At 43.4% G+C, this 13,931-nt stretch overlaps 1 protein-coding gene across 2 annotated transcripts in view; it reads left to right on the top strand.

Annotated features, from left to right (window-relative positions):
* The window catches only part of GUCA1B (guanylate cyclase activator 1B), a 66,463-nt gene that overhangs the window by 42,210 nt on the left and 10,322 nt on the right, over positions 1-13,931 (top strand). The window contains exon 1 of one of the 2 annotated variants that reach the window (XM_060231248.1): positions 2,807-3,177. The exons of the other annotated variant lie outside the window; for it this stretch is intronic. Coding sequence (XP_060087231.1) covers positions 2,974-3,177 — 204 coding nt within the window. The 5' untranslated portion in view covers positions 2,807-2,973. Of the gene's footprint in view, positions 1-2,806; positions 3,178-13,931 lie in introns of those variants that run through there. 2 annotated transcript variants of the gene reach the window in all.

The raw sequence follows: 13,931 nt of genomic DNA, 5'->3' as shown, positions 1-13,931 counted from the left end.
CTCCATTATGTGGCAGTTTGATCTGATTGGACAATGATTGGGTAGCTTATAGTATTATCTAGAATGCTGTTACCATCAGTTTGTGAGGTGGCCTTCTTGCAAATCAAAAGCAACCCTATTTCACCTTTAGCACTTCGCTGTAATTACAACATACACTCAATTACAACATACATTCACTTGTTTCTTCCTAATTGTGTACCAATCCTCTTAGAATGGAATCCTGCCAGTGAATAAGGATGCCCAACCCCCATTATGGCAAAAGGTCATTCGTTTCCAGTTGACCCAGGCATACAGATTTGATCCAGGGCAACGTGGCATGATAATAGATTTTAAAATGAAACACATAAATACTTGGGGCTCCTGTCTTTCAGACTAATATTATAAATTTCTGTGGTTTTTTATTTGACACATCCCAGCATACTGCATTATATGTCAAAGATCTAGCCTTTATTATTATTAAAGATCACACAATGTAGAATAATATTTATGTTTAGTAAGTTCTACTTTGGGTCACATTGTATCTTTAAAGCTCAGTCCTGAGACCTTGATGCCAACACATTACCGGCATAGTGCCAGCATAGCTAGTTGGTATCCTGTGCATTCTCCATTGACAAAACATATGCCAAAGAAAACCCAGCATCCAGGGAGCAAAGAACCTAGCAACTGGATTCCATAGCAACACAATCTGTTGGAAAGCTGTGTGCAAAAATTCAATAGAGATACATGGACAGTAATGATCAGTAGTAGCAGAAAATAGCATGTGGGCTCAAGCATTTTGCACATAGTGTGAGTAACGGATCTGGAAAAGTGGCAGCACCTGTGTGCAGTTCTAGTTCCTATACTTCCCTTCACATATGAACATATGAAGCTGCCTTATACTGAATCAGACACTTGGTCCATCAAAGTCAGTATTGTCTACTCAGACTGGCAGCAGCTCTCCAGGGTCTCAAGCTGAGGTTTTCCACACCTATTTGCCTGGACCCTTTTTTGGAGATGCCAAAGATTGAATCTGGGACCTTCTGCTTCCCAAGCAGATGCTCTACCACTGAGCCACTGTCCCTTCCTTGCTTTCACTTGGCATTTTCCACAGGTTAGGTTTAACCTTCTGGAAGAAATAGTGTAGCAGTAACTGGGCCAAAAATTAACCACCTCTTGTGGGAAGTTGCATCAGAATTCTGTCTGAAGTTTCTGCTTGGGCTGCTCCTTGGGGCTGTGAACCTGCAAGACAAAAAAGTTTGTGTTTAACCAGGATAGGCTTCCCAACCCTCCTGCCCTGGCGGGGGACCCCAGGATTTCCAGCCTCTTCCCTCGCTCCCTTCTAGGACCCCGAGCAGCAACGCTGGATGAGCGAGAGCAGGCCGGACTTGCGCCCTGCCCCTCCACTCCCTGCAGAGGCAAAGGCGGCCTGCGTGGGCAAGGGGTGTGTGCTTCGCTTCTCCGCCTGGCCCCTCTGCTGGGCCTATGGCTGCGCGGGCGGCAAGGGGCGTGCTGGGCCGGCCTCGGAGGAGAAGGAGGCGGCGCTGAGCCGAGCCGTGGCGGGAGGAGGAGGAGGCAGCATGGCTGTGGCGGAGGCTCCGCGGGTGCTGGTCTATGGTGGCAGGGGCGCGCTGGGCTCCCACTGCGTGCAGGCCTTCCGAGCCCAAGGACTGGGTAAGGCCGGGGTAAGGCCGGGGGCAATGCAGAAGGCTGGCAGAAGGTGCCTCTCCCCAAAATACCCCCCAAGTTTCAAAAAGATTGGACCAGGGAGTCCAATTCCATGAGCCTCAAAAGAAGGTGCCCTATCCTTCATTATTTCCTATGGAAGGAAGGAATTGAAAAGGTGTGCTGTCCCTTTAAATGTGATGGCCAGAACCCCCTTTGGAGTTCAATTATGCTTGTCACAGCTTTGATCTTGGCTCCACCCCGAATGTCTCCTGGCTCCACCCCCAAAGTCCCCAGATATTTCTTGAATTGGACTTGGCAACCCTAAACCAGGAACAGTAATGGTTGGAACTGGAACATGGTTGTGCTCCTTGCACTTGAATGTCAGGTTACACCAGCTTGACATTGTGCTGACATCATGGTGAAGTACAGCCAGCATAATACCAAGATGCCCCTCCCCTTCTGCACTGTGCAGTGTTACCTTATACACCCTGGAGGCAGGTAGAAAATGTTGAAGAAGTAAGTTGAAGAAGTAGTAATTGTACCTACTAATATTGACTCAACATGTTGTGGGGTGGGGGTGGGTTTGGATCAGTGAGTGTTTGAAACAGAGGAGCCTCTTGCTTACCTATGTGGGGTGCACTGGTCTTGTACCCCAGTTGGAGGAGAGGAGGATTCAGTCTGGTATTGAGGTGGAATGCTTGTAAGGGTGTTTGTAGTTCCTATACTTCCCTTGTAGAACAATGTTAGTGATAGGTGGTAACAATATTTATTCTTATCTTGGCCCTTTGGTGCCATATACGCTATAGCTGTTGTCTCACATGATTTGTGAGAAGCAATAAGACCATCACAGGAGGTCCTTTTACTTGTATTGTTGATGGCAACTTAAACCAGTAGGTATGAATTAAGTTTTGATTCAGTCACAGAATCAGTGAGAAAAGAGTTACAGGTAGCTCATAAGAGGGGATCTCAGTTTCTTGGACTCACATCAGAAACTCCATTGACCCCACTTCAGGAGCACTTTTCAGTGAGGCATTCCTCTGAGACATCTGAAAGTCTCTCTGATGTGTACAAGGGAATCTCCTAATGATCTTAACTATTCTTAATCTTTGCTGGTTTAAGTCAGGGAATCTATTTTGGGTTGTACTAGTATGAGAATGAGACTGGTAGAGTAAGCAGACACCTCAACCCAGAAAGCAGGAAGAGGAGGGGGAATAACCCAGCATAAATGTATGATATTCACTGAAAAAATAAAAAGTTCTATAAGAAGAAAGAAAATACAAAGCTGCAAAGGAAAAAAATCATTCTGTCTTCTCCAATTTCCAAGGAAGTATGGGACAACACTTCACTAATGAGGACGGGGAACAAACTGAGATTGATGTAGCTGAACTGCAAGAATGGTATAAAAAGTTTGTTGTGGAGTGTCCAAGTGGAACACTCTTCATGCATGAATTCAAACGCTTCTTTGGAGTACAGAACGATCAGGAAGCTGAGAAGTATGTGGAGAACATGTTCAGAGCTTTTGATAAGAATGGGGTAAGCATCCCAAAGACCAAAGTAGTACTTGGTTCTGAAGTAGAAGACCCAATCTATCCTCTAAATGTACAGTTTCCCCTTTGATCATGATATTATTTGTTCTATCTCTTATGTAACAGAAGTAACAAATGTGCCAGGGTCACAGGAGGCAGATTACATTTTCTAGCACTTCATATGATGGGGGAAAGATGAGTATTTCTTGTTTAGTTAAAGATTGCTGTTGTCTTCTCTCTACAAATTTCCCTCTAAATCGCCTACGAAGTATTAAAAATATTTTTGCCAAAGTTTTGTGACTTGTAGATCTGATTCAATAACAGCTATGAATACAAGTCATTTGCAGCTACAGTCCAGACAGCCATGTGGTAATGCCAAAATGGTTAAAGCAATTTAAGTCATCTAGACACCCCCGTCACTCCCAAACAAGCTCCCATAAACCCAATGAACCCCTCTGGGAATTTCATGCATAGTGTTCCTATAACAGAAGAAACTTCTGAAAGAAAACAAATTGAGATACCTTGGTGCTCACACCTATTACTATCACAGCCAGTAATAGTAATTTAATAATCTTGCTGGGTAGAAATTAATTGTCCAATGAAGCATCCTGTCATTACTGAACAGTGGAAGGAGAGTCTTTGCTTTTGCTATACTGAAAGTATCCTAAACCGATCTACTTAGAATTCAGTCAGAATTCAGTGGACCTTACTCACAGAATAGTGCCTAAAAGATTGCAGCCTGAATGTAACAGTTGCAAGGCCCTTCAGAATAGTTGTGTAGCATGTCACAACTCAAAATGTTAGAGTGAAAAAAAAAACCCCACTGCTTGAATGTGACTTTGTACAAGACAAATTGCTTTGGGTTTAATCTGTGATAAATGTCATTATGACAGTTTGATGTGATTCCTGCCAATCATGCTGAAATATGGTACCTTTCAGGTACATATCAAATATTGAAGGTATTTGTAGCTACCCTGATTATATGTTCATCTAGGGAAATGAACAAGCCTCCATGAACACAGCTGTGCTTGGAGCTCTGTTCATTAGGGAAATACCTCATATTTGAGGTTGCTTCTATGCTGGCCATTTTTTCTGCAGCAGCCATCATTAACTCATGCAGTTATTATGGAGAATTTTGATAATCCTGTTGTTAAACCACTGCAGTCTATTGTTTTCTGCATTGTCATCCTGTGTTTTTTAGAAGTGGTTTGTGGCTATTTTTTTTGGCTTTGAATGGGATTGTAGTGCTGGTGTGGACTGGTAGGGTGCTGTTGATACATCTCACAGAAGCAGAGATTGGGTTGGTGATGGAGTTGATAATGCCTCATCTCCTGGTTGCATAGCCATTTTAAAATGCCCTGCAATGCAATCCACCCCCGTTGTTTTTAAATGGCTGACTGAAATCAGAAACTGAAGAACTGAAATCAACATGTTTAATTCAAAGGCTGATCACAATAAGAGGGAAGGAAGAAGCATGTGCTCCTAATATTTTTGTGTATTTTGCTTGCAATATGGATTTAAAAGAAAAATGTATGCTGTGCACTTTTTAAAAAAAACCACAAATGGTGGCAATCGCAAAAAAAATATGTTTTAAAGAGTTGGCTGTGAAACCTTAAGGTGCAGATTGGGAGGGGGGACTTTCAAGGGCTAGCTTATAATTTCTGTCATAGGTGTGCAAAGGCAACTGACAGAGCTCTAGGAAGCTGTCTAAAATTGATTAGAATTCCCTAGTCCCAAACCAACAGAAATTGACTGAAATACTGTCCTTATCACATGAAAGTATGCTGAGAATGAGAAGAAAAGAAGGGACACAAGCAGGCAGGCTTCCTGGACTGGTTTTCAAGTTCCAAACCCCAGAAGAGTCAGCTATACACCACCTTCCACTTACTTTGCACCTTTGCTGCAGGGATAGTATTTTCAGAATTGTAATGGAAATATGACATTTAATGCAGCACTGCGTGGAACCACTTCCTTGAGAAAAGTGAGATCAATACAAAAGCAGTGTTAAAAGACCTCAATCAGACAGTGTTCAAATATGGATGTTTAAGTTGTAGAGCACACTTATTCAGAATGAATATTTGAGAAAAAGGAGAAAAAAGCAAGAGCATATCTAACTGGGCCATGTCTTATAGTTTTGAGATGATAAAAAACCTCTTATAATTTATATTAGTTACTTTGTAGTGAGTGTTCCAGTTGGTTATGGGGTTTCAGCCTAGAAGAAACTGTTGTAAATCTAGAAGACTTTTTTGTCAATGTTATACCTTTAAGAATCTTACAGGTAACACACAGCTGCATGATATTATTAGAATTTCAGTCTCTTGCATAGGGCAATTGCCAGTAAATTCTAAGAGGTTTTGGATTCAGGATAGGCACAGTACTGGCCTGGTTAAAATCATGCACTTAAGTGTTCTGAGCTAAAATTGCTGCATAAAGAAGGGCGTGCTTGACATTAAAATTAATTATAAAGTAAATAAGAGCTAATGGCCATCTAAAGAACAGCTTGCTGAATATATTCATAGAGGGCTATTAGCCAGCAAACTCCAGAAGGCTTGAGCATCTGGTTAAAATCAGTTTGAACTGGCTCTAGGTCCTATATAAAACATACACACTTAAGTGTCTTGGAGTGGTAAGTTTTTTACTGAAATAAAAACTTTAGAATTTTTATTTCCATTCAGCTTTGTGCTATTTTTTGCTATTGTTATTTTGGTTTATTCCAGAATGAGAGACAAGATGTGGTAAGAATATGAACATTTGGTTGGTACTAGTGGCTGTTAAATCTGAAAAAAACATAGAAAGGCATTACTCCCGAGGAAGTCTACTGATGAAATGGGCCTATATCCGGGTGCTCATAGGCTTTTTTTTTTTTTTTGCAATATGGGAATGTCAATATTGGACCTCTGTTGCAACATGAAGTATGCAAAATTTATAATATGAAGTATTAAAATACATGAATGGATGTTTAAATTGGACCTTTGTTATAACATGAACTATGCAAAATTTTAAATGTGGAGCATTAAAATATCTGAAGGTTTTTAAATGGTTATAATAAATTTTGTTATTCATCACAGTAGTTGTTTAACTTCCATTGTTTATCCCATTTACTGTGATCCCTTTTCCTTGGTACATAGCCTCCAGGTGGGGCCTGGATATCTCCCACTTTTAAAACTGATCTCTAACTGGCAGAGATCAGTTCCCCTGGAGAAAATGGCTGCTTTGAAGGGTGGACTGTATGGCATTGTATCATTCTGGGGCCCCTCCCCTCCCCAAACCCTGCCCTCTCCCAGAGCCACCCCCAAAATATCCCGGTATTTTTCAACACAGACTTGGCAACTCTATCTTGTTGTGTATATTATACTTTTTTTTTATTCTAAAAGGAAAATAAAGGTGGTGGAGACACTTCAATTATGTTAAACACATGAGTGTCATAAGGTACTTGTCTAGATAGTACTGATTGCCAAGTAGATTTAAGATGGCATTTGGCAACTGCATACAGGGCCAGATTGTCCGGTAGGTGAATTAGGCAATTGCCCAGGGCGCCAACAGTCCAGGGGTGTAGAATTGGATGGCGCCTCCCCCCACCACCACCACCTCTCAGAGTCTCCAAGAGGCATGGGCTGTGTGGCTTTCTTCTTGCTTTTGCACCCTGGGGTGCAAAAAGCAAGAAAAAATATTTATTTATTACTTTAAATTTCTATCCCGCCCTCTCCACAAGCGGACTCAGGGCGGCTAACAACATTCATTTTTACAGATTAAAACCAATAAAAGATAATTACAATTTAAATTTTTTTAAACATTTCATGGTGCTGTATCCCTACAATATAATATAAGCAGTGATCACATAATCTCCCCCTATACCTCTAAGAGTGTCCAAGAAGTATGGGCCAGAGGAAGAAAGCACCCAGGAAGAAAGCCCCACCGGCCTGGAGTACAAAAAGGCAGGGTACAAAAGCAGGAAAAGGGTCTCCTCCCTCCCTCTGCACACCTCTTGAAGTCTCCAAGAGGCGTGGGCTGGCAGGGCAAAATTGTATCCTATGGGTCCATAGAACAGAATGGAGAGATTGGGCCACCACTGTGGTGTGACCCCAGAGAAGTGTCACACCACAGCGGTGGCCCAGTCTCTCCATTCTTTCCTATCATGGGCCCATAGGATAGAATAGACTGCATTCTATCCTATAGGCCTGTGGGTGGGTGTGCGTGAGCACACCTGTGCATCTGGAAGTCATGTCAACCTCTGGTGACTGACCTCTATTGTGGCCTGTAGGATATTCAGAAAGGTGGCTGAATAGAGCCTTTCCTCCCAACTTTGTTATTTCATGTTCTCCCATCCAAATACTTGCCTCAGTTGGCCCTGCTCAGCTTCCAAGATCTGACAAGATCAGGCTTGCCTGGGCTATGCAAGTCAGGGAGCAAGTTCAAGTTTTATGCTTTTCATTTTCACCACAATTCATCAGTTTTTGAAAATTGGTTATCGGGAGGGGGGGCTAGTAGTTAGCCTTGCCTAGGGTGACAAACAGCCTAGGTCCAGCCCTGACTGCATCAACCAAAAACTGGAGCAAGAAGCAAAAGTTCATAATGTGTAGTACATAAGTAAAACAAACGATGGAAGAAACAAGTGACACATACCTTAAAATGAACACATTAAGCCTGTAGTGAAAGACAAAAAGGATGGCAACCAGCCGTAGTTTCATTTCAGACTCCATTAGTTTTGGTTCCGTTTGACAAGTTAGCACTACATTTTGTGACAACTATTGCAAAATAGGCCCCTAATTAATTTTAGGATCCTTGTGGCCACTGGCTAATAGGCAGTGGCATAAAAAGAATTAAATAGACTCTCCCTCACCAATTACTTTTTAACTTAATTATATGCTACCAGTTTTGTTTTCCTATCTGTGTAATGCATTTTTGGACCTCCCTTCCTCCAAGGAGCTCAGGGCAATAAGTGTCATTCTTTCTTCCCCATTTAATCATTGTTATATGCAACCTGTTCTGCTTACCAATTATTTATTTATTTAGAAAATATTATGCCACCTGTCCAGGAAACTGCCTGAGGAGGCGTTCAAGATAATACATAAAAATATTAAAATATATTAATTAAAATCCTGCGTTTAAAACCCAGTCTGCCAGGCTAGACATGTCTGCTCTTCTCTCCATGTGGAAATCCCATCACTCTTTACAATCCCAAAATACTTGTCTAACCTTACTGTTCCAAGATGCAGCAGTTATACTTGCAAGATTAAGTGTGCTATCGTCTGTGGTCTCTGAAGGCCATAAATTAGCTACACCATTTTCTGATTGCAGTTATGGCTTTAGGAATCATAGAAACTGAAGCATGTTTTATTCTAATGTCCATGGTATAAGGAGGGTAGAGAGAAATAGATCAAGCCACTAATGTCTCAGCAAAACCAGCCTCACTCAGACATTTTAGTTACTACAACGTTAACAGTTCTAGGCATGCCTGGTGTGTGGGAGTAGGCCAAGTAGGTGCCACCTGGCCTAAGGGGCGCTGGCAGGTGCCCCTTCTCCCCACGAGTGGGATGTGTGCTCCTGGGAGCCTGCCTTCCCCAACAGAAAGCAGGCTCCATGGAATGCACAAACCGCCAGATCGCTTTTGCTTTCCCCAGGTGTGTACAGACCCAGGGAATGTGAAAGCAGGCAGCACCTGCACAGCTGCAAGGCTCTGAGGACCACAGTGTGCAGGCACCACCCCTCTGTTTTTGCATTCCCCGGATCTGTAGCACAGACCCGGGAAACATGAAGGTGGCTGCCCCTCAGTCTTCCTGGCCCCAGGAAAGCTGAGCAGGGTCAGTGGGGCACCTTAGGAGCGGATGCGCTCGGAGTCTATCTCCAAGCCTGCCCACTGCTGCCCGGACCCTGCTCAGCTTTCCCAAGACCTAGGAAGGCCGAGCAGGATCAGACCAGCAGTGAACATGTTCGGAGCCTGGCTCTGAATGCGGCCGCTGCTGCCTCAACCCCACCCAGGCTTTCTGGGTCCCAAGAAGGCTGGGCAGGTTTGGGGAGTGGCACAGCATTGGGTGCACTCAGAGCCAGGCTCTGAGCACACCCGCTGCAGCCACGACCACGCTTAGCCCTCCTGGGATCCACGAAGACTGAGCAAGGGCGGGAGGGGGGCAGCAATGGCAGCGAGTGTGCTTGGAGCCAAGCTCCAAGTAGCCTGCTGCCACACCTCCCCTCACACCACTGGAAAGTGGGGGGTGGGGCTCTGCCTGGGGCAGCAGAACCCCCAGCACGGGCACTTGTCCTAGGCCAGCAAATACACCTTTTAAAAGTTATGTTCCTTGTTCAGGCCATGGCAGTTTGGGCAGCCTGAGACAAGAAACCTTCTCTAACATAGAATAACTTGTCCTTTCTGGAAGGAAGAAAGGAAATAAAACCCAGTCCAGCATAAAAATGTAAACCATAAAAAGAGACCACTGATAACTTAAAATAACAGTTCCCGGACTAAAATGATATTAAAGATCAACTCCATAATTAAAAGCCTAGTGAGCAAAAAATGTTTAATCTGCAGCCTAGAAAAAAGCAATGCAGGTGCCAGGTGAACCTCAAGGAGAAGGGCATTCCTAAGTGAGGAGCTTCTAGTAAAAAAGCCCCATCTCTGGTCACCACCTGCCTTACCTCTGAAAGCAATGCCATAGATAGCAGGGCATGTGAGGCAGATCTTAATAGGCTGTACAATTTGGGAGGAGGCAATCCTTCAGGCACCTTGGCCATAAGAAATTTAAAGCTTTAAAGCTAAGAACCAGCACTTTGAATTATGTCTGAAAACAAATGGGCAGCCAGCACAGATTTTCAGCACTGGGTTAAATGGTCCCTGAATCCCATCTCTGAAAATAGCCTGTCTTCTGCATTTTGGCCAAGCTGAAATTTCCAAAGGTATCCACACATAAAGCACATTGTAATAATCTAACTTGGATGTAATCAGGGCATGGATCACTGTGACCAGATCACTCTTTTTGAGGAATGGCCATAATTGGTGAACCAGCCAAAGTTGATAAAAGGCATTTTGTGCCACAGAGGGGATCTGGGCCTCCAGGGGAATGCAGCCTCTTCCAGGTCAGGCTGGCTCCTCAGTTCTGAAGAAGCTTTTGTCATAGACCAGCAGTATCTCACTTTTGTCTGGATAGCACTTTGGTTTATTGATCTTCATTCCATTACAATCTCCAGGCACCTGTTTGGGGCTTCCACAGACTCACCTTACTCAGCTATTAAAGAAAAGTAGAGCTGGGTGCAGTTTGCATATCAGTGGCACTTTATTCCAAACTCTCTGATGGGCTTTCCCAGCAGTTTCAAGTAGATGTTAAACAGCATCTGTCACATTGTTTCTTGCCCTTCCCTAAGGAGATCAAAGTAGTACACATGGTTCTACTTTCCCCATTTTCTCCTCATAAAATAGGTGATGCAGTGACTGACCCAAGATCATCCAACAGGGTCTCCCAGATCTGGTTCAACATTCTAACTGCTACCTTCTTGAACGCATTTCCATTCCGTTAATTGCACTTGCAAGAGCCAATGACAACTCTAAAACATACCAGGAGAACTGAATATTAAAAGGAAGCAAGGGAGTATGATTACACTTTCTCGATTTTTAAAATGATGTAAAAAAGTAGTGAGACAACTGTTCACTATATCAAGGACAGGATAAACAACAAACAGATTTGTGTTAATATTTATGAACATATATGAACATATGAAGCTGTCTTATACTGAATCAGACCCTCAGTCCATCAAAGTCAGTATTGACTACTCAGACTGGCAGCGGCTCTCCAGGATCTCAAGCTGAGGTTCTTCATACCTACTTGCCTGGACCCTTTTTAGTTGGAGATGCTGGGGATTGAACCAGGGACCTTCTGCTTACCAAGCAGATGCTCTACCACTGAGCCACTGTCCCTCCCCTTTTTGAGAATAAATTCCTTGTCAAAATATCGTTATATCTAATTCTGAACAAGGCCATTAAATGTTTATTTAAAAATTCACATAGTGGGCCCATGGACAGATGGAGGGGTAGTGGGGAGGTCTATAAGCTTAAGGAAAGCTCCAGATTTGTAGAAAAATATAATCTTTCTTTTTAAAAAAAAAAAAACAACTTGGGGGGCAGAAGAAGAAGATGATATTGGATTTATATCCCGCCCGCCACTCTGTAGAATCTCAGAGCGGCTCACAATCTCCTTTACCTTCCTCCCCCACAACAGACACCCTGTGAGGTGGGTGGGGCTGGAGAGGGCTCTCACAGCAGCTGCCCTTTCAATGACAACCTCTGCCTGAACTATGGCTGACCCAAGGCCATTCCAGCAGGTGCAAGTGGAGGAGTGGGGAATCAAACCCGGTTCTCCCAGATAAGAGTCCACACACTTAACCACTACACCAAACTGGCTCTAAAAATAATAAGTCTGCTTCCCTGAGAAAAGTGTGCCACAGAGATCTTGTGAGACTGTGTTGTAAGATCTTGGCAGCCACTTTTTTGGGTTGCTGTACAACCATCAACCAACATTGCCAAGGATTCCAAGGCTCAGTTAATATCAGTTCTAGGGTTTCCAGGTCTGTGTTGGAAAATATCTGGAGACTTTGGGGATGGATGCAGGAGACAGTGGGATTTGAGGAGCGGAGGGGCCTCAGCATAGAGTTGACCCTTCAAAGCAGCCATTTTCGCCAGGGGATATGATACCCTGATATGGTACCGATGCACAATAGAAAAATTGTAACAAATCACCGGTCAACAATAAAGTATTCACACCCTCTAGGGCAGCTATAGCACTGTCTTATGAACTTGGTTAAGGTGAATTCCTATGTAGAAATTATGAAGTGCATATACTGGGAGAGTGCAAAAACCTTATTGTTCCTTTGTTCTAGTTTTTCTTATATTTTTACTAAATCAATTGCATGTACACACAATGAGAGTGTGAATAATTTATTGCTGACCAGTGATTTGTTATAATTTTTCTGTTTTCTTCAGGGGAGCTGATCTCTAGACTTTGCGAACTGGAGATCAGTTGTAAAAGCAGGAGAACGCCAGACCCCGCCACCTGGAGGCTGGCAACCCTAAATTCAGTTCAGGGGAGAGAGTTAAAAGATAAGCAATAGGGAAAGGAAGGTAAAGTTGGAGAGGGTGGAGCAGAAAACATAAAAAGGGGAACCTGAAGATGGGGGAGTTGAACATAAAAGGCATATTAGAGAGGCAGGAGGCAGAGTTTGCTGGGGGAGAAAGAGAAAAGAGTAGGTGGTTGGGAGAGCAGGAAAGGGGAGGGGCAGCCAGGAGGAGGGAAAGCTGAAGATGGGGTGGGAAACAGAAAGAGAGGGAAAGGGGAGAGGCTGTTGAAACTGCCAGAGAGAAGCACAGAGGAAAAGCAAGAGGGAGAGAGAAGAAGAAATGTTAAAACCCACACAATGGGGCCAAGGACAGATGGAGTATTTTTCTGCAAACCTAAAGGAAGTCCCGACTTTGCAGAAAAATATGTAATCTAACAAAAAATGGAGGGGGGGGCTAACCCCAGTTTAATAGAAGAAGAGTGTAGCTTTAAGAGAAGAATGCCCACTGAGATCTCATGAGACTATGTTCTGAGATCTTGGTGGGCATTCTGGTGGTTGCTAAGTATTTGCAACAAAACTGCTGAGCCTTCCAAGATCCGGTTTCTGTTAATCAGAGATGTGGGGGTGGGATAGCTGAAAAGGGTAAAGAGTGGAAGTAGGGTTGCCAGGTCTGTGTTGGAAAATACCAGGAGACTTTGGGGGTGAAGCCAGGAGAAGGCGGGGTTTGGGGAGAGGAGGGTCCTTAGCATGGTACAATGCTATAGAGTCCACCCTTCAAAACAGCCATTTTCTCCAGGGGAACTGATCTCTGCTAGCTGGAGATCAGTTGTAAAAACAGGAGATCTCCAGGCCCCACCTGGACAATGCAAGTAATCACAGGATGTTTCAGCCACAAACCAGTGCTTCTTGTGAACTCCACCCAACATACCTAACAACCCTTCCATCCCAGATCACGTACTGAAATGAGAGGTGAGAGAAGAGTTCCTGAGCCTTACTAGGAATCACTAACTCTTTTGCAAATCACTTCAAGGAGTTGAGTTCACTGTTTGATATCTCAAGCCCATGTAAAAATCTGAAAGCAACAGTAGTGTAATAATCTCTGTTAACAACTAAGTTAAATGCTGCCAAGTGTTGAGCAAACTTGCAAGTTCATCTGAACCGTTGCTTTTAGGTGTTTTGCTTCCCACTGGATCAAAATGGTCACCAGCGAATTGTGAGCACGTAAAGTTGTGGAACACCAGTGTATAGATGGAAACATATACTACAATAAAAATAAACTGATAAGCCAGAAAGTGGAACTGCTGCAATAAATAATATTGACTTTATACATCCTATAGCCTAGTTCAAATGATAATAACTTGTTCCATGCGAAGCATCCTAAGTATGCTTGAGGAGCCATTTGCATTGAGAATATAATGCTGAACTAACGTTTCCATGGATGTTGCTGTTGTTGTACAATGGCAGTTTGTTTGGGTAAAGCACAGGGCTGTTTTTGTAGAAAAAGCCCAGCAGGAACTCATTTGCATATTAGGCCACACCGCTGACATCACCATTGCTTCACACGGCTTTTTTTTTTAGAAAAAGCCCATCTGGGACTTATTTGCATATCAGGCCACACCTCCTGACACCAAGCTAGCCGGAACTGCGTTCCTGTACATTCCTGCTAAAAAAAAGCCCTGGTAAAACAACACGTAGCACTCTCGTGAATTATGAAAGTGA

The sequence above is a fragment of the Heteronotia binoei genome, chromosome 2 (assembly GCF_032191835.1).
Source record: "Heteronotia binoei isolate CCM8104 ecotype False Entrance Well chromosome 2, APGP_CSIRO_Hbin_v1, whole genome shotgun sequence".
Classification (NCBI taxonomy): domain Eukaryota; kingdom Metazoa; phylum Chordata; class Lepidosauria; order Squamata; family Gekkonidae; genus Heteronotia; species Heteronotia binoei.
Note: the sequence above shows the minus strand (reverse complement) of the source record. Positions and strands in the feature narration are given on the sequence as shown.